Source organism: Mobula hypostoma, chromosome 30 (assembly GCF_963921235.1).
Source record: "Mobula hypostoma chromosome 30, sMobHyp1.1, whole genome shotgun sequence".
NCBI classification, from domain to species: Eukaryota; Metazoa; Chordata; class Chondrichthyes; order Myliobatiformes; family Myliobatidae; genus Mobula; species Mobula hypostoma.
Genome location: NC_086126.1, coordinates 7,124,164 through 7,144,816, shown reverse-complemented (window position 1 = coordinate 7,144,816; position 20,653 = coordinate 7,124,164). Strand labels below are relative to the sequence as shown.

The window sequence follows — 20,653 nt, the reverse complement described above, 5'->3', positions numbered from 1 at the left end:
ATTTTATGTTCAAGGGCATTGGTGTTTCCATATCAGGCTCTGATGCAACCAGTTAACATACTCTCCAATCTATACATCTATAGAAGTTTGTCAAAGTTTTTGGTGTCATGACCAATCTTCGCAAACTTCTAAGACAGTGGAGGCAGTGCTGTGCTTTCTTACGTGCTAGTCCCAGGACAGGTCATCTGAAATGACAGCACTGAGGAATTTAAAGTAGCTGACCCTTACCATCTCTGAACCCCCAATGAGGACTGGCTCGTTGACCTTTGCTTTTCACTTCCTGAAGTCAATAATCAGCAGACATCCCACCTCTCCCGGAAGTTCCGGGAGTCTCCCGCATATTAATAGTGGCTCCCTGATGCCCGCAAATTATATACAATATCACGGAAATCAATTTTTTTGAGAGCGAGCGAGAGAAAGCAAGTGAGAGCGTGAGAGAGAGAGAGAGAGAGAGCGCGAGAGCGCACCATGGCAGAGCGTTCCAAAAGAAATATAAAACGTACGTCACCCCAGACTACACTAAAGTGTACCCCTGCCTAATAGGGGTCAAAATAATGACAGTGTTGCTCGCTGCGCTGTTTGCAACAGTGACTTTTCTATTGCCCATGGTGGGTTAAGACTGTAAAAGACATGTTGAGGTGAGTTTAACAGGTGTCATTCGTTCATTAGCATAGCTAACGTCATTTAAACTAGCTGGCGAGCTGCTCAGGAGCTACTCTGTTGCCGACATCCCACCTCTCCTGGGAGTCTCCCGCAAATTGATGGTGCTACCTCCCTGAGATGTGTTTTTGCAGGGCGGGGTGTCTGAGTCAGCTCCGTGGTCTTGCTGACGTTGAGCAAGAGGGGGCACAGCAGCAACCTCTCAACTCCGCCAGGTTTTCAATCACCCTCCTGTATGCTGATTCATCGCTACCTGTGAATCGGCCCACGACAGTGGTGTCCCCAGCAGACCTGAACGGGGCATTGGAGCTGTGCTTAGCCACGCAGCCATAAGTGTAAAGCAAGTAAAGCAGGGGGGAGTAAGCACACAGCCCTGTGGCGCACCTGTGCCGGTGGAGATCGTGGAGGAGATGTTGTTGCGAATCCGAACTGACTAGGATCTACAAGTGAGGGAATTGAGGATCCAGTCGTGAAGCGTGTCATTTTACAGCTGATGAACGGTGTGCGTTGAACTAATTTCTTCTCTCTGCTCAGGACAAAATCGACCCGCTGACCGTCAAAGAGATGCTGGAGAGCCTCCGGTGAGTCAGCCCTCGCGGTCAGACTGGATCAGTGCGTCATCTTGAGGGGGTACTCACTGGGGGAGGGGGTGCAAGGAGCCCCATTCTGACCAAAAGACTCTGTGACAATGAACTCCCCAGATTCACCACCCTCTGGCTACAGAAATCCCTCCTGGAGTCGTCCTTCTATCCTGAGGCTGTGCCTTCTGGTCCCAGACTTCCCACTATTGGAAGCATCCTCTCCACGTTCACTCTACCGAGGCCTTCCAATATCCCATAAGTGTCAATGAGATCCCCACCCCCTCAGTCTTCTGAATTCCATCAAATACAGGCCCAGAGCCGTCAAACACCCCTCACATGTTAACCCTTTCATTCCCAGGATCAGTCTCTACTTTTATTCCCTACTTGTACTCCAGAGTTTCCCTTACCAGTTTATTCAGTTTTTACGCAAAGGAGCAGTATTTGGCCCATCGGGCCTTCTCCACCATTCTATCACAGCTGATTTATTTTCCCTCTCAATCTTGCTCTCCCGCCTTCTCCCCGTAACCTTTGGCACCTTGACTAATCAAGAGCCTGTCAACCTCCGCTTTAAATACCACCAATGACTTGGCCTCCACAGCCGTCTGTGGCAGTAAATTCCACACTGTGGCAAGCTACAATCAGCCTTAACGCACTGTGGCTTTCGGGGAACATAGAATTGCACAGCACAGTACAGGCTCTTCGGCCCACGATATTGTGCTGTCCTTATAAACCAGTCTCAGATCAATCTAACCCTTCTCTCCCACGTAGACCTTCATGTTTCTGTCATCCATGTGCCCATCTAAGAGGCTCTTATATGTCCGTAATTATTCTTCCTTTACCCTGTGTAAGAAAAAATTGGAGTCTGACTTTCCTCCAATTACCTTAAAATTATGCCCCCCCCCGGTATTAACCAGTTCCACCTCAGGCAAAATCACTGGCTATCCACTCAATCTGTGATTCTTCTCAGCTCGCACACCTCTCATCCTTTTTCCGCTCCAAAGAGAAAGTCTCCAGCTTGCTTGACCTCTCCTCACAAGGCATGCTCTGTAATCCAGGCAGCACCCTGGTAAATCTCCTTTGCACCCTCTGTAAAGTTTCCACAACCCTCCTATAATGAAGCGACTAGGACTGAACATGATTCGGGAGGGAGGGCGAATCTGTCTTTAGACCATTGACCATTACCGATTTGGAAGATGGTTGGATCTCCTGCGTTACGCACTGGCTGAATTCACAGCTTCTCCATTCCCAGCCTGCGGCACATCATTGCTCCGCCGCCAGTACCTGATCTTCCAGTTCTCCGGAATTCCCTCCCAAACCTCTCTGCCCTTCCGTGAAACCGTCTCTCTGTCCTTGGTCACTTGCTCTGATATCGCCTTAAGATGCTCAGGCCCACGTTTACGTGTTAACGCCATGGCACTTTCCTTTGGAGATGTAACATTGTCAGGGCTGCATCAAGCCTGAATAAGGACAACTGTTCTCAACATTGTCCACTGGGGAAGAAGAAGCTGATCTCTCATTTTTAGCCACGTACAACAAGCGCGCTCTCTAATTTTATCACAATCAACGTTCTCCTTACTTTTATTCCACCGTTTCCCTTGCCAATTTATTATTCAGTTTCTAGACCATCAGACATGGGAGCAGAATTAGGCCATTTGGCCCATTGAGTCTGCTCTGCCATTCCATCACGGCTGATTTATTATCCCTCTCAACCCTGTCCTCCTGGCTTCTCGCCGTAACCTTGGACACCCTGGCTAATCAAGAACCTGTCAACCTCCGCTTTAAATATACCCAATGATTTGGGGTCCAGCGCTGTCTCTGACAATGAATTCCACAGATTCACCACCCTCTACCTAAGGAAATTCCTCCCTGTTTCTGTTCTTTATTCTGAGACTGTGCCCTCTGGTCCGAGACTCCCCCATTATTGGAAACATCCTCTGCAAATCCACTCTATCCAGGCTTTACGATATTCGATAGGTTGCAATGAGATCCCCCTCATTCTTCTAAACTCCAGTACAAGCCCAGAGCCATCAAGTGCTCCTTTTATTCCCAGCATCATTCTTATAACCCTCCGCTGGACTCTTTCCAATGCCAGCACATCCTTTCTTAGATAGAGGGCCCAAAATTGCACACAATACTCCAAAAACGGTCTGACCAGTTGCTTACAAAGCACGTTCTCGCTTTTATATTCTAGTCCTCTCGAAATGAGAGCTAACATTGCATTTGCCTTCCTCACCACGGACTGAACCTGCAAGTAAACCTTTAGGGAATCCTGCACAAGGACTCCCAAGTCCCTTTTGCAGCCCATGATTGTACACGTGTACCCTTTGCAGCCCTCATGGTCATTTCTCTCATTCTGCTTATACCACAGGGACAAGGGAGATGTTCCCCTGTCGGCGAGATCCCTGAGGTGAGTTGACATCTGATGATGAATTGCACTAGATGGTGCAGGAGGGGACCACAGAACCACTGGCAAATAATCCCTTACTCTAGACCATGGGGTCATTAACTCTTTCTAAGCCATGGACCCCCACCACTAACTGAGGGGTCCGTGGACCCTAGGATGGGAACCCCGGCTCTTGACTGTGCCTGTGGTTTGGTGAAGCCCCCTGTCTTGCCCTGGAGTCTGGCGGAGTTCTGCGCTGTCAGCGTGGCGGCGCTGAGGGAATGCCTGGCTGCCCACGCCGGTGCTGTGCTCGCGCCGCGAGGGAGGGGCGCTGGGAGAGTGCTGCGCTGCAGGAGGGGCGGCGAGGAGGGAGCGTTGCACAGTGAGGGGTGTTGTACAGATGGAGCACCACTCTGTGAGAATGGTGGTACAGAGGGAGCCCCACACGGTGAGGGGGTGGTGTAGAGAGGGTATCACACTGTGGCAGGATCGGGACAGCTGGCGCCCCACGCGGCGAGGGGGTGGCACGGAAAACGTTGTACTTCCAGAGGGGCAGTGCCGAAGGAGCTCCACTTGTAGGACGGGCTGCGGAGGGAGCACCATGCTGTTTGAGGGGCAGTGAGGAGAAAAAGCTGAACTGCAGGAGGGGGCGGTGAGGAGGGAGCGCGGCGCTGAGGGTTGGGCAGTGAGGAGGGAGCGCTGTGCTGTGGGAGGGAGCACAAACTTCTTGGACATTTGCCTTTTACATTTCCTCTCCCTCAGAGTGAATCTAAAAGCTCCAGTAGTCACTGTTGTAAATGCGACGGAGAAACTCGTCAGTGTCCTGGGCACAATATTTATCCCTCAAAAATCATGCCTGGAAGATTGTCGCACTGTTCTCTGGGAACTTGTGTGCTAATTGGCTTGAGTTTGATCTTTGTTGTCGTGGATGGATTTCTGATGTCCAGGGGTGTCGGAGGTTTCAGTTTACATTGTGGGCAGCTGGTCCAACTCGCCGTCACGATCAGTAGCCCCCAGCGGACATGGGGGAATGTAGCCCAGGGAGGGTGGTTAGCTTGTGGGTCTGAGTTCCCGACCTCTTCACCTGGGTCTTCTCCTCACTCAGGTACCTGATGCTGGAGCCTCACGAGATGGAGCCCTTCGCCAGTCTTCACAAGCTGCAGCCCATCAAACGGCAGGTACGTCCCCTCCGTTGCCGCACGGTGACGTGTCTGGCTGGTGTAACACTATCGCAGCACCACTGACCCAGGTTCGAATCCTGCTGTACGTTCTCCCCGCGACCACGTGGGCCTCCTCCCGTATTTCAAGGGCGTGCGAATTAATAGGCTAATTGGTCGCCGGGTTATAACTGGGTAGCTGGGCCGGTTACGCAGGAGCCGAGTTCATGTGGCTCCGTTTCAGGACTGGGAGCACCGAAGGAACAAGCGACCTCCTGCCAACTTCATCTGGAGCACGTTTCAGCACTCCGTAGGATACAACGCCCCCTGCCTCAGAACGCAAAATGTTTGCAAAGTGCTTTATCTCCGAATAAAAACTCCCCCTGGAGGAAAACAAACAGAGAAAAATTAACCTTCTAACCCTAACCACAGGTTAGGAGTTAATTGGTCACGCTGGTGTAACTGGGCAGAGCGGGCTTGTTGGGCCTGTTACTGTGCTATAAGACCATAAGACAAAGGAGCAGAAGTTGGCCATTCGGCCCATCGAGTCTGCTCCGCCATTTTATCATGAGCTGATCCATTCTCCCATTTAGTCCCACTCCCCCGCCTTCTCACCATAACCTTTGATGCCCTGGCTACTCAGATACCTATCAATCTCTGCCTTAAATACACCCAATGACTTGGCCTCCACTGTGCTGTACACCATCAATACATCAGACAAATAGCATTTCCTCCAGCTTCCCCCGGTTGTGTGAGTAAGCTTGAAAATCGGACGGACGGTGGTGAAGGCAGGGGAGGGTGAGATGTGAGGTTCGGTGGCCAGGGGAAGTGGCGGGGGGGGGAGCGCGGAAGATGGTGGGGGCCAGGTAGGGGGAGGATTGAAACGTAGAAACAGCTTGGTAGCAGGAACAACGTTGGGAGGGGTTGAAGCAAGATGGGGGGAGATGAACGGGAGCAGTGTGCTGGTGGGGATAAGAGTGAGAGAGACTCGGGGGAAGGCACACGACTGTGGGGTTTGCTGGGGTGCGGGGTGTGCTGGGTCGCGCTGTAGGAAAGGGGCGACTCGGTAGCAGAGTGGCCAGGGCGAAGCTTTGCAGCACGAGCGGTCACCGATTGGGGTTCAAGTCCCGCCACGGCCTGTGAGGAGTTCACACGTTCTCCCCACGACTGCACAGGCTTCCTCGGGTGCTCCGGATTCCTCCCACCTTCCAAACACATGCGGGTTACGGTTCGGGAGCCGTGAGTTGTGGGCCTGCTACGTCGGTGCCGGAAGTGTGGCGGCGTTTGCGGGCTGCCTCCCCCCACCCCCCCTCCCAGCACGTCCTCGGACTGTGTTGGCCGTTCTCGCAAATGCCACCTTTCACTGTGTACTTTTCGATGTACACGTGACAAATAAAGATCTTCATCCTGATCTCAAACTGCTGGAAGAACTCAGAGCAGCGTCGATGGGAGATGGATGCTGGACATCTTGGATGAAGACCCTCAGTCAGGACCCTGTTGGTCATTGGCACAAACGGAGCATTTCACAGCAACACATGCTCAATGCTGGGGGAGCTCGGCAGGCCAGGCAGCATCTGTGGAAAGGAGTACAGTCGACATTTCGGGCCGAGACCCTTCACCAGGCCCGGCTGAAGGGTCTTGGCCTGAAACATTGATTGTTTACTCATTTCCGTAGATGCTGCCTGGCCTGCTGAGTTCCCCCGGCATTTTGTGTGTGTGTGGCTTGGATTTTCAGCGTCTGCGGATTTTCTCTTGTCTGCAGTGCATTTCATGGTATGTTTCGATGTACATGTGACAAGTAAAGGTAATCTTTATCTTAAAGCGTGAGAGAGAAGATGGGGTTGAGGGAGACAGAGAGATGGCAAAGGTAAAGTGGGGTGGGGAGTTCTTTGAGAGACGGGGCTGGGGGAGGAGGTGAGATGGTGGGCCCAGGGTGCAGCTGATTATGTGTGTGTGAGGCGGGGGTGTCGTGTCAATAAACAGAGATACACACACATGTAGTGCTGGAGGAACTCAGCAGGTCAGGCAGCATCTGTGGAGGGGAATAAACGGTCGATGCTCAGGGCTGATACCATCATAGCTTCTCGCTCTTTCCTTTCCAGACCCGATGAAGGGTCTTCCGCAGTGCGGCGCTCACTCCTCAGTTCCCCTGCCCGACTCGCTGAGTTCCCCCAGCGTTTTCTGTGTGATCTCCAGCATCTGCAGAATCTCTTGCGGTTATTAATACATGGAGCCGGTGAGACTGAGCTGACCCAGGGTCAGACACGACTGCTGCCCGGAAGTGAGGAATGAAGACAAGCTGGGGGGGTGGGGTGGTTTGTCAGGTGTGGAGGACTCTCTCTGCAGCAGGTCTGGCCATTCAGCCTGTAGTTCGGCCGAGAGTCGGTGCGTGGCTCCACACATAACTGCGGGTCAGTGTTACTGCCGCTGAGGGCGGTAGATGGCCTCAGTGCTCTGGGGCCAGTGGCCGGCTCAGCTCCATTAACCCCGCGTTGTCAAGAGCAGGCACTGGATGAGAACAACACTGATCCTGCTTCTCGGAGCCGAGAGCTTGCCAGAGCTCTCTGAGGCCCCAGGGAATGGCTGGGGGGGAATTCACCTTTGCATTCCCAAGCTGACTGCTACTCCAACAGCTGGGAGATAAAGGGAACTGGGGATGAAGGCTAGAAGACTCTCTCTGTACTCCCTCACTCCTTCCGCACTCCCCACCCACCTCCTGCACTCCCTGCCTGCCCCTCTCCCGCCCTCGCCACCCGCCCCCTGACCGCACCCCTGCCTGCCCCTCTCCTGCCCTCGCCACCCGCCCCCCGACTGCACCCCCTGCCCTCCCCCTCCCAACCACACCCCTGCCTGCCCCTCACTGCCTGCCCCCCCTTCCGACAGCACCCCCTGCCCTCCCCTCGACCACGCCCCCCCGACCACACCACTGACCGTCCCTGTCCCGACCTCCCCTTCCACACAGCTGCCACCTCCCCTCTCCCCTCTCCCAAACTTCCCCCCCCCACAACCTTCTTTACCCCTCTCCCCTTTCCCCTGGCAGCCTGCACCCCCTCCCTCACTATACCTTCCCCTTCCCCCTACTCTCCCTCTCCCTCATCCCCTCTCTTCCTCACCTCCACCTCTCCCACCACCCCCTCCAACACCCTTGCCACTCCCATCTTCCCCATTCGCACCCTGACTCCCCGCCCTCACTCCCAAGCCCTGTACATCCTCCCCCTGTGTGTGTGTGTGCTGCCTTCCGGAGGCGAAGCCCCCCCACCCCCTCACTCTCCCCTCATGTTTTGCAGACCGTGATTACGTGCATGGGCACGCTGAACAAGAACATGGCGGACGAGGACGCGGTGAGCTGCCTGGTGATCGGCACTGAGAGCATGGACGTCTGTATCCTGGATCCCGAAGCGTTCACCATCCAGGCCAAGGTAATCCGAGGGGGGGCCTTTGGGCCGGTGAGGCCCGGTAATCAGACGCAGGGGGTGGTGACGGGTGAATCTTGGCAAAGGATCCACTGTGGTGAGGGGTTTGAATAGCTGGAGACACCAGCTAAATGTGGTGCAGTTAAGAGGTCGTAATGAGCCACTAATAACCTCGTGCTAACTTAAATTTAGATCGTGGCCTTATTAGGGAGTGCACATTGTGGCCTTAAAGGAGCAGCCAACACTAAACTCAGAATTTCCTCTGCTATTAAATATATAATTGTGCTCCAAGGCTGACTATTTATGAGCGTCTGTGTGACGTAGTGGGTTATCTGAAATACATACAGTGCAGGAATGTTATTTGGACACCCTGAGAGACCTGTCCAACGTAAGGCGAGAATGAGATAAAGGTTCTGAAGATCCATTCGCCACATGTACAGTGCATCGAAATATCAAAGCTTACAGTGCAACGCGTCGTTGGCGCCAACGACCAACGCGGTCGGAGGCTGGGCTGGGAGCAGCTCGCAAGTGTCGCCACGCTTCTGTCCCGAACGTAGCACGCCCATGTGTGTCTTTGGAATGTGGGGCCCCCCCCACGCCCCCGAGGGAACCCCACGCGGTCACTGGGAGAACGTACAAACCCCTCATCGACAGTGGCGGGATTTGAACTGGGCTCTCGCCAGCCCTGTGATGCGTTGTGCAGCTGTGCGGCCACAAATCAGAGGATGAGGAGGCCCCTTAAGCCATTCCATGTCGGCCACTGCCCTTCCGGCTCATCTATGAACCTGGCTTTCCTACCGGGTCCCCATATGCTTCAGATCCAGTATTGTCCAGCACACGGCTTTTCCCAGCCTTTTCATGAGCCGCAAGAGGTCCAAGGCTCTTAGCCGATCCCACTACACTCGGTCCTGAATGCCTGATTCTCATCTTTTCCCTGAGGCCGAATCCCGAAATGCTCCAGATTCTCCCAGCATGTCCCGTGTCGCCTCCTCAGAATCTTGTACGTTACAAACAGATCCACACCCCCTCCCCCCCCACCCAGCCTTTATAAATTTTGGCAGCTACAACAATGCCCTTGCCTCAGAAAACCTGTCCATTGAAGGAAAGTGGTCTAGATTTAGGGGAGGAAGAAGATCGGGGAGGGGAAGTTGCTGGGTAAATGGGTCGGGGGGGGCACAAGAAAACAGATGATAAGGATTGAAGAGATTGGCTTTATTTGTCGCATGTACGTCTAACCACAGAGTGAAATTCTGATTCTAATTCTGCTCCTCTGTCCTTTTGCTCTGGTTGTGTTGTTTGTGTCTTTGTTTTATGATGTGCCCTGGCAAGTGTTGCCATGTTTCTGGCACCAACACAGCATACCCGCCACTCACCTGTTTGACCCGCTGCCGTCCAGCAAAAGGTTCAGGACACTGAAAGCCAGAACAAATAGACTGAGGAACAGCTTCTATCCCAGAGCTGTGGCCTCCATCCCACCACTCCCACTGAACAATGACTGAAACTGTGAGCACACACGTGCACACACAAGAACTCAAATACTTTGCACTAATGGCACTTTGTGCATTACTGTGATACTCTAGTGCTGGTGCAACTTATTTTCTGCTACTTATCTATTTAATACTGTTTTTCTATTACTGTCTTGTTTTTATCTACCACTTTATTTAATTGCCTGAGAGGAAGCCAAACAGAGTTCCATTGTACCTATGTATAATGACAATAAAGATCATTCAATTCAATTCACTTACCCTGACCCCTACGTGGCCAAGTGGTTAAGGCATTGGACTAGCGACCTGAAGGTCGTGAGTTCGAGCCCCAGCCGAGGCAGCGTGTTGTGTCCTTGAGCAAAGCACTTAATCACACATTGCTCTGCGACGACACCGGTGCCAAGCTGTATGGGTCCTAATGCCAACAACAGGAATTCTGCAGATGCTGGAAATTCAAGCAACATACATCAAAGTTGCTGGTGAACGCAGCAGGCCAAGCAGCATCTGTAGGAAGAGGTGCAGTCGACGTATGGGTCCTAATGCCCTTCCCTTGGACAACATCGGTGTTGTGGAGAAGAGAGACTTGCAGCATGGGCAACTGCTGGTCTTCCATACAACCTTGCCCAGGCCTGCGCCCTGGAGAGTGCAGACTTTCCAGGCGCAGATCCATGGTCTCGCAAGACTAATAGATGCCTTTACGTCTTTGGAATGTGGGAGGAAACTGGAGCCCCCAGAGGAATCCCACACTGTCACAGGGAGCGGCGGGAATCCAACCCACGATCAGTGATCGCCGGCGCTGGAAAACAACCGTGCTAACGCTACGCTATTGTGCTGCCCCACAGGAGCAGGCATAGAACACCAGATCCCCAAACCCGCCCATAAATACCTGCTAGCCTCAACTCCTGTTCTGTACCCATTACACACACATAACACTCAATCTTTCAAATATCACCAAAGTACGTTTATTATCAAAGAATGTCTAAATTATAAAAACTTCAGATTGGTTTCCACCACTCTTGAGGGCTGAGAAATCAAAATCTTCGCTGCCCTCTGAAATAGAAACTTATTAATACCTCAGATTAAAATGACCACCTCTTTAACCTTGTAGTTTTCTTTCATTTTCTAAAGGAATTTCTTTAGCCAGGTGGTGGCGAATCCCTGGAATTCATTGCCGCAGATGGTGGTGAAGGCCAAATGATTGAGTGTGTTTAAAGCGGAGGTTGATGAGTTCCTGATTAGTCAGGGCGTCAAAGGTTATGTGGAGAAGGCAGGAGAATGGGGTTGAGAGGGGGATAATAAATCAGCCACGATGGAACGGAGGAGTGGATTATCGTGTCTATCAACTCTGCTCTTATGGTCTTATGGTAATTATGTCCCCCCTGTCTGCGAATCTCCCATTAGCATGAGATCTGAACAATCAAGCCCTCTGGGATCTTAGAAAGGTCTTGGAGGGCTTGAGAAGAGACTTTATTGACAGGATAAGGTGACTTGTAATTATTTGGCAAAATAGGTCAAACAACAAGTCCTTCACCCTCTCTATTTATTTTAGTTTATTGGGATACTGTGCAGAATAGGCTCCTCCAACCCTTAGAGCCATGCTGCCAGCAATTCCCCCCCCCCCCACCGGTTTAACCCGAGCCTCATCATGGGGCAGTTTACAACGACCAATTAACCTACCAGCCTGTTTGACTTTGGACTGTGGGAGGAAACCGGAGCATGCGGTCAGTGGGAGAACGTACGAACTCGTGACAGGCTGCAGCGGGAGTTGAACTTGGGTTGCTGGTACTGCGAAGCATCGTGCCAACCACTCCGCTACTGCGCCGCTCCAATGGGACAGCCCTCTCGTTCCAGACAGAGATGAGAACTCAGGGAATCGAGATTAACAGAACCGAGATGAGGAGGAGTAACCTTAGCCAGAGGGGTGGTGGATCCGTGGCATTGTTGTTTTTACCACTGTGATCTCCCGGTGGCCATCCATTACAATTCTACTTTCCATTCCCATTCTGACATGTCAGTCCACGGCCTTCTCTACTGCTGCGGTGAGGCCACACTCAAGATGGGAGAGCAACACCTTATATTCCGTCTGGGTAGCCTCTAACCCGATGGCATGAACGACGATTTCTCAAACTTCCAGTAATGCACCCCCACCCCCCAACCACTCTCCTTCTTCATTCCCCATTCTCGTTTCCCTCTCTCACCCTCTCTCCTTACCTGCTCATCGTCTCCCTCTGGTGCTTCTCCCCCTTCCCTTTCTTCCGCGGTCTTCTCACGAACAAGAGGAAATCTGCAGATGCTGGAAATCCGAGCGACACGCGAGCAAAATGCTGGAGGAACTCAGCAGGCCAGGCAGCATCTATAGCAAAGAGTACTGAAGGGTCTCCGCCCGAAACGTCGACTGTTCTCTCTTCCATAGGTGCTGCCCGGCCTGCTGAGTTCCTCCTGCAGTTTGTGTGCGTTCCATGGCCTTCTGTCCTCTCCTATCAGATTCCCTCTTCCCCAGCCCTGGATCTCATTCACCAATCAACTTCCCAGCTCTTTACTTCACCCCCTTCCCCTCTCCCGGTTTCACCTTTCTTGTAATTCTTCCTCCCCTCCCCCCCCCACCTTCTTACTCTGACCTCTCATCTCTTTCTCCCAGTCCTGATGAAGGGTCTCGGCCCGAAACGTCGAATGTTCACTCTTTGCTATAGATGCTGCCTGGCCCGCTGAGTTCCTCCAGCATTTTGCATTTTGTGTGTGTTGCTCGGATTTCCAGCAACCTGCAGATTTTCTCTTGTTTGTGGGGGGTGGGGGGGGCGCTGATAAATTCTTGATTAGGCAAAGGTTATGGGGAAAAGGCAGGAGAATGGGATGGAGGGGGGTAATAAGTCAGCCTTGGTGGAGTGCCGGAGCAGACTCAATGGGCTGAATGGTGCGTTGTGGTCTTATAAACCTGGTGGGCACGGCCCCCAAGTCTGAGGTTAAACACATCCATGTCTGTAATGGGGCAAGCCTGTCTTGCAGTGGCCTCAGCTTCCTACCAGTAGTGATGAAGGGGCAGAGGGAAGAGGTAATTATAGCGCGATCTGTTTACATAGGCAGATTCCATTCTAAATGTAAATTAGGAATTTATGATTTGACAGGTGACATGTCCAGTGTGTGTTCATATCAGATTTTAAACACAAGTGCAGTCACCATCTGTGAGTGCCTGCTTTTTCAACAATAGGGCACCTGGCGTGAGTCACTGGTCATTGGTCAGACCACACTTTGAGTGTTGCGAGCAGCTTTGGGCCCCTTATCTAAGAAAGGATGTGCTGGCCTTGGAAAGGGTCCAGAGGAGGTTTGTGAGAATGGTCCTGGGAATAAAAGGGTTAACGTGTGAGGAGCATTTGCAGTTTAGAAGAATTGGCGGGGGTGGGGGATCTCATCGAATCCTATTGAATATTGAAAGCCCTGGATGGAGTAGCTGTGGAGAGGATGTTTCCTACATGGTGGGGGGAGTCTAGGACCAGAAAGAGGACCCTTTAGAACAGGGATGAGGAATTTCTGTAGCCAGGGGGTGGTGAATCTGTGGAATTCACTGCCTCACTCAGCTGCGGACGCCAAGTCATTGGGTATATTTAAAACGGAGGTAGATAGGTTCCTGATTAGTCAGAGCGTGAAAGGTTACAGGGAGAAGGCAGGAGAATGGGGTAATAAATCAGCTAGAACTCAATGGCCTAATTCCAATCCTGTGTCTTGTGGCCTTGTGGACACAAGTTGGTATGTGTCCCTCGCTATCCCATAACACTTTACCCTTTGTTAAAAACAGGCGTCTTAAAATAGCACGAGAGCCGGAATGCATTTAGAAGCAAGCAGCTGGCCTTTGAATGGCACCTTACACAACCCCTGGATGTTCAAAGCTAACTCTGCAGCCAGTGGGGATTTTTTTCCTTCTCTTTGTGACGTGGGCACGTGGTAGTGTGAACAGCCAATCTCCGCACTTCAATGTCAGCAGCCAATCTGTACACTTCGCCGTTAGACAGACGGGAGCAGTAGAGGTTCTGCTGATGCTGGGGATCTTGAACAACACACCGTTGGAGAAATTCAGCAGGTCGGGCAGCATCTATGGCGGGGGCGGTGGGGGGGTTAAACCAGGGGTTCCTGACCTTTTTTATGCCGTGGACTAATACCATCAAGCAAGAGGTCCGTGAACCCTGGGGTAAAGAGGGGGATAAACCACACAGAGCTCCCTCACAAGTGCCCCACTGGCCATGTGGATCTCCCTCACTAGTGTCACGTATCCCGTGACGGGAATAAAGAACCAGCAGAGATAGAAAACACTTTGGAGTCCAGTATTGCTATTAATTAATAATATTTACTAGTAACTACACAATACAGTAATATAAATATAGATAAATCAAACAGGTTAGCAATGATTTTATACACACACACACACACACACACACACACACACACACACACACACACACACATACATACATATATATATGTAAGTATATCAGTAAGTGTGGAAATATATATGATAAACCAAGCTTCTTTAAGTCTAGGGGTGAAAAGATGCAGTCTTATGATGATGAGTAAAGTTCAGTTCAGTTCGTGGTATTGAGTTGAGTAGTGTTGGAGAGAGAGGGAGAGAATTGAGTCTTCAGGTAAGCTGACGCCGTTGACCTCCTTCTTGTACTCTGAAATCCTTTAGAAGTCCCCGACTGTGACCACAACAAAGGGGACTGGTTTTCTGCGGTGGAGCTATCACCCAGGCAAGGGTGGACACATGGACAACTCCCCACCGGTCACTGCCTTTTCTTTTCACTGCAAGAGCCCACTGATCGATCCTCCAAAAACCCACTTTTTCTGCGGGCACAACAAAGCTCATTCAGTGTCCCAAAACATGTGTCTCAGGTCTATCACCTGCCCTTCTATTTTATCTTCTCGTGCTGAGCATCACCTGTCACGCAAATAACTCCCTCCTTCCTTTGTCTGTGTAAGAAATGTACAAGCATGCCATGTCCTTGGGAAGTATCAACACACAGCTGAAAAATCATAACATCGATTGTCCATCAAATAACCGCCCTCAGATACCATAGCAACTTACGAGCTGCTCGGTGCCACCTCTCTCTCCAACTCAGCGGAAATCCAAAAGTTACTTCCAGTGCCTTAAAGTGACAGTCCAACAGTTAGTTTTCGTCTCTCTCTGTCTTCAAAACAAGATATTGATGTTAAATAACTCTCTCTTTTCAAAAGCACAGTTAATAGGGGTAAACGGGCACAGTTCATAGGGGTAATTCAGGACCCCGTCACACTAGAATCCCAGTGACCACGAGGAGCTCCCTCACTAATCCCACTCTGACCAGGTGAAGCTCCCTCTGTACCCATTAGGAGCTCCCCCACTGATTTTCCACTGACCACAAGTTACTCCGTCACTGGTTCCCAATTGGCCACAAAGAGCTCTCTCTCTCGTTTCTACTGACCATGAGGAGCTCCCTCACCAGTTCCCCAAGGACTGTATGGAGCTCCATCAATAGTACCCTGTGCCCACTAGGAGCTCCCTCATTGATTTTCCACTGACCACAAGCAGCTCCCTCACTGGTTCCCCTGACCACAAAGTGCCTCATTCATCCCATCCGACCCTGATGGGCTTCCTCACTCGTGCCCTCTGATCGTGAGAAGCTCCCTCACTGGATTTCCCTGACATAGCGACACTCCTTCATTGCGATCCCTCGAGCAGCACCACTAAACCATAGGTGTGGGTGCAAGTTCACGATTTTTAACTGAGCTAGTGTGATTGGCCCAGCTGTAATCACAGCAAGTGGGGGGGGGGGGTGCAGGGGTCACGCCTTCCCAGGCCTGTTCACAGGACTGTCCACGTTTCCCCTGGAGGGCTAAAAGCCAATCCTTCAGATCTAGGGTTGGATCTTGTGCGCATGTCTCAGGAATGGGACCTTTAGCTCCCTTGAGCCATCTCTGTGAATCAGTGGCTCCTCGGTAGTGCACCACGTTCCTGGGAGTTTAGCTCATGGAGGCCCTCACCTGGTCCCTTCATATCACCTCCCTGAACAAGATGGCACAGCTGCGCTCTGGCATCCCCACCATCGTAACTGTGTTTCAGGAGCACCATGGAGAGCGTCCTGACAAGTTGTATCTCCATCTGGTCTGGGAGCAACTGAGTATCAGACCGGAAGTCCCTACAAAGGGCTGTGAGAACAGCCGAGAGGGTCATAGGGGTCTCCCTACCGTCCATCGGGGACATTTATCAGGAGCGCTGCGTACACAGGGCCCTCAGTATTATCAAGGATCCCACCCATCCATCCAGCATCCTTGTTGACTTTCTACCATCAGGCAGGAGACTCCGATGCACAAAGACAAGAACGGTCAGGATGAGAAACAGTTTCTTTCCTCAGACCATTAGGATTCTGAACTCCCAGCCGCATCGTATTTGAAGTGTCACTCGTTAATCTGTTCCATACCTGACAATATTTAATTTATGCACTTTAGTTTGTTATTTATGTGCGATTCATCTGTAGATTTTATCCTTTCCTAAATTATCAAGTGTTCTGTGTCCTCCTTTCCACCCTGGTTTGGAGAAGTGTTGTCTCATTTCTAAATACGTTATATGTTTATATACATTATATACATGTATATAGTTAAATGAAGTAGACTTGACGTGCCTACAAGTTTACATTAAAGTTGCTTTGCCAATGATCTAAGCCCCCCCCCCACCCAAAGATGTCAGCTCGTGCTGCTTTTAAATTCAAGTGGAGAGTTACGACCTTGGGATTCAAGCGTATCACCCGACCCTTGGGATCGGGTTACTTCTGCCGATCTCAGCTTTCAGCCCCAGTCAAGGATCTGCCCCCCGCCGCACGCACCGGCCTCCACTTCTGGCCGGATCAGGTGACAAACCTATCCGCCTTGGCTGCTCCTGGAGCTTCTTGCCTCTCTGACTGAAAGGAAGAAGTTGCAGAAAGATGGAATTAAATATCTGGCTGCCCGGAACACTATGGACCGGGCTTTGTGTTTCAAGGACTCTGCCCCTGTGAAGTGGAGCTTGCTGTTCAAACTTGGAATATTGTGTTCGGTTCTGGTTGGCCCATTATAGGAACTATGTGGAAGCTTTAGAGAGGGTGCAGAGGAGATTTACCAGGATTTGGAGGACGTGTCTTATAGAATAGGTTGAGTGAGCTAAGGCTTTTCTCTTTGGAGTGAAGGACAGGTGACTTGAAGGAGGTGTACATGATGATAAGAGGCTAGCCAGAGGTTTTTTCCCAGGGTGGGAATGTCTAATACAAGGGGCTGTAACTTTAATGTGATTGGAGGAAAGTGTGGGAGATGTTAGAAGTAAGTTCTTCACACAGACTTGTGAATGTGTGGAACACGCTGCTGGGGTGACGGTAGAGGTAGGGGCATTTAATAAACACTTTTATAGACAAGTAGAAAAATAGGAAGCTATGTAGAGGGAAGGGTTGGGTTGATCTTGAAGCAGGTCAAAAGATTGACGCAACGTTGTCACCAATGTTCTATCGTCTCCTGCTGCCCAAGACTCCGGGTGCCACTTAACCTTCAAGTCCCTGACTTGGTGAAGCATAGATTTCGGGGTGCTTGTGTGGCACCCCACCTTGATCACCTACGCGTTTCAGTACCCCGTATATTCCCAAACCTCGACAGCGTGAGAATGCGAGAGGAACTTGGGAGTGACGGTTCTAATGAAGGGTCATTGATTTGAAGTGTTCATTCTCACCCCGTATACAACCTTGAGATTCACGTTCTTACAGGAAAACAAAACTACGCTTAAAGACAGACAACCAATGTGCAAAACAAGACAAACTGTGCAAATAAAAAGTAACAGTGAGAACACATGCTGTAAAGAGCCCTGTAGGTTGTAGAACCAGTTCAGAGTTATGGTGAGTGACCGGTTCCAATTCCTTCAGTAGAATCTCTTTTCCTGTTCTTCCTATGTCGATGGTGCTCCTGTGGACCATGACACCTGGATCTTTCCCCTCCCACTCCAAATTCCTCTGTCAGGGCGCCACGGTTGCGTAACGGTTACCGTGACGCTATTACAGCTCAGGGCGTCGGAGTTCGGAGTTCAGTTCCGACGGCCACTGTAGGGAGTTTCTACGCCTCTCTGTGATCGCGTGGATTTCCTCCGGGTGCTCTGGTTTCCTCCCACATTCCAAAGATGTACCGGTTAGTAGGTTAATTGGTCATTGTAATTAGTCCTGTAATTAGTTAAATAGGTGGGTTGCTGGGAGGTGTGGCTCGTTGGGCCAAAAGGGACAGTTCCGCACAGTATCTCTTTTAAAAAGATCGGAGAAGATGTCCTGATCCAGTGCACCAGTCAGACAGCATAGCCTTTGGGACTCTCGATCCTAGCAACAGAGAACTGTCTCTCTCCTGACTATACCATCCCCAGTCATAACTACATTTCTCTTCTCTTCCCCCACCCCCTGAATGGCTTCCCGAACCACAGTTCAATTGTCCATCTTTTGTACAGCTCCCACTCTCATCTTCACAAGCAGCCATAATCCCAGATCGGTTGACCAAGCTGAAGGCCCGAGGTTCCTCCAACACTTCCTCTTGGATCCTCCAACCTGCCCCATCCGCAGTCACGTCCTCTTGTCCATTGCCCTGACTCACAGTCAGGGGCATCTTCAAAAGCCGATGGCCCGGAAAGGTGGATTCCATCATTAAGGACCCTCATCACCCAGGACATGCCCTCTTCTCATTGCTACCGTACAGGAGCTGGAGGATCCACACCCAATGTTTTAGGAACAGCTTCCTTCCTCCATCATCAGGTTTCTGAATGGACAATGAACTCAGGTGCACTACCTCACTGTTTTTTGCTCTCTTTTCCCACTACATGTATATAACATAATATAAATATATATAAAATTACAGATTACAATTTTATATATGTGTGTGTGTTTATGTGTATATAATATTTTTATAATATATATAAAATTGTAATCTGTAATTTTTAAAAATTTTATATTGGGAAGTACTGCTGCTGCGGACCAACAAATTCATGACTTACCTCATTCTGATTCCACAGACTGAATTTGAAGATGTTAATCTTCTGGGTGGGTGAGACTAATCTTTAAAGTATTCCAAAGTACTTCAGAAAACTAAGGCATTTAACCATATAACCATATAACAATTACAGCACGGAAACAGGCCATCTCGGCCCTTCTAGTCCGTGCCGAACTCTTACCCTATCCTAGTCCCACCAACCTGCACTCAGCCCATAACCCTCCATTCCTTTCCTGTCCGTATAGCTATCCAATTTAACTTTAAACGACAACATAGAGCCACTTCTGCTGGAAGCTCGTTCCACACAGCTCCCACTCTCTGAGTAAAGAAGTTCCCCCTCAAGTTACCCCTAAACTTTTGTCCTCTAATTCTCAACCCATGTCCTCTTGTTTGAATCTTCCCCACTCTCAATGGAAAAAGTCTAACCACGTCAACTCTATCAATCCCCCTCATAATTTTAAACACCTCTATCAAGTCCCACCTCAACCTTCTATGCTCCAAAGAATAAAGACCTAACTTGTTCAACCTTTCTCTGTAATTTAGGAGATGAAACCCAGGCAACATTTTAGTAAACCTCCTCTGTACTCTCTCAATTTTATTTATCGTCCATGTGGGTGCTGAAACCTTGCCTAATGAGAGACTTTGAGAAGAATGCCTTGGAGGAGTTTTTTTTTAAATGGAGGGGCAGCAGGAATGGGTCAGTGTGAAGAGGAGTCGTACAGATTATGGCTGAGTATGAACTGATAATCAAGGAATTTTGGGCTTTGCAGGGGCCGAATAGCTGATTCTCCCCCTGTTGTTAATCTGTGCCAGGTGACTCTCCCGAGCGTGCCAGTGTTCCTGGACGTCAGCGGCCAGTTTGACGTCGAGTTCAGGATCATCGTCGCCTGTCGGAATGGAAATATCTACATTGTCCGCAGGTAGGCGAGAGTGCTCCAGCTGGAATTTCGAAGCTGTTTGTGGTGCCGCTAAACTGTAAATAATGTGTCCTGCGATCTGACATCATTAGTGCCTTTAAACTCTGCCCTCGCGGGCTTCTCCAGAGCATGTGGTCCTCCTCATAACCCTCTTATAAGGCCATGAGACATGGGACCAGAATTAGACTATTTGGCCCATTGAGACTGCATCACCATTTGGGCATGAGTGATTTATTTTCTCCCTCAACCCCGTTCTCCTGCCTTCTCCCCGTAACCTTTGATGCCCTTGCTAATCAAGAACCTCTCAACCTCTGCTTTAAATATATCCAATGACGTGGCCTCCACAGCAACCTGTGGCAATGAATTCCACAGATTTATTACCCTCTGGCTAAAGAAATTCTTCCCACATCTCTGTTCAAAAGGGACGTCCTTCTGTCCTGAGGCTGTGCCCTCTACTCCTAGACTCTCCCACTACTGGGACATCCTCTCCATGTCCACTCATTGAGGTCTTTCAATATTTGGAAGGTTTCAATGAAACACCCTCCCTCATTCTTATTAACTCCAGTGAGTACAGGCCCAGAGCCATCAAATTCTCCTCATACATTAACCTTTTCATTCCCAGCAACCTCCTGTGAACCCTCTGCAATGCCAGCATGGAGAAGTTCTCCAATGAGAGCACCTCCCTTGCTCACTGGCTTGCACATTATTCTTCATCATCATCCTCATCACTGGGCTGTGTCATTTGACGTGGGCGATCTTGACCATGATTGTTCTTGGCAAATTTTTCTGCAAAAGTGGTTTGCCATTTCCTTCTCTTGGGCAACTGTGTCTTTACAAGGCGGGCGACCTCACCCAGTCCCTTAATATCACCTCCCAGAACGAGGAGGCACAGCAGTGCCTCCGCTTCCTCAGAAGATTGAGGCAGGCAAGGCTACTTCCCCCCGCCCCCCCCCCATCTTAACTGCGTTTTACAGGAGCACCATTGAGAGCATGCTGACAAGTTGCATCTCCATCTGGGATGGGAGCAGCCGAGCATCGGACCGGAAGTC

The 20,653-nt window shown here is 50.5% G+C and overlaps 1 protein-coding gene across 1 annotated transcript in view; it reads left to right on the top strand.

Annotated features, from left to right (window-relative positions):
* The window catches only part of bbs1 (Bardet-Biedl syndrome 1), a 77,509-nt gene that overhangs the window by 6,683 nt on the left and 50,173 nt on the right, over positions 1 to 20,653 (top strand). The window contains exons 5-9 of the mRNA XM_063036173.1: positions 1,195 to 1,241; positions 3,610 to 3,648; positions 4,730 to 4,802; positions 8,069 to 8,200; positions 19,501 to 19,607. Coding sequence (XP_062892243.1) covers positions 1,195 to 1,241; positions 3,610 to 3,648; positions 4,730 to 4,802; positions 8,069 to 8,200; positions 19,501 to 19,607 — 398 coding nt within the window. The remainder of the gene's footprint in view (positions 1 to 1,194; positions 1,242 to 3,609; positions 3,649 to 4,729; positions 4,803 to 8,068; positions 8,201 to 19,500; positions 19,608 to 20,653) is intronic.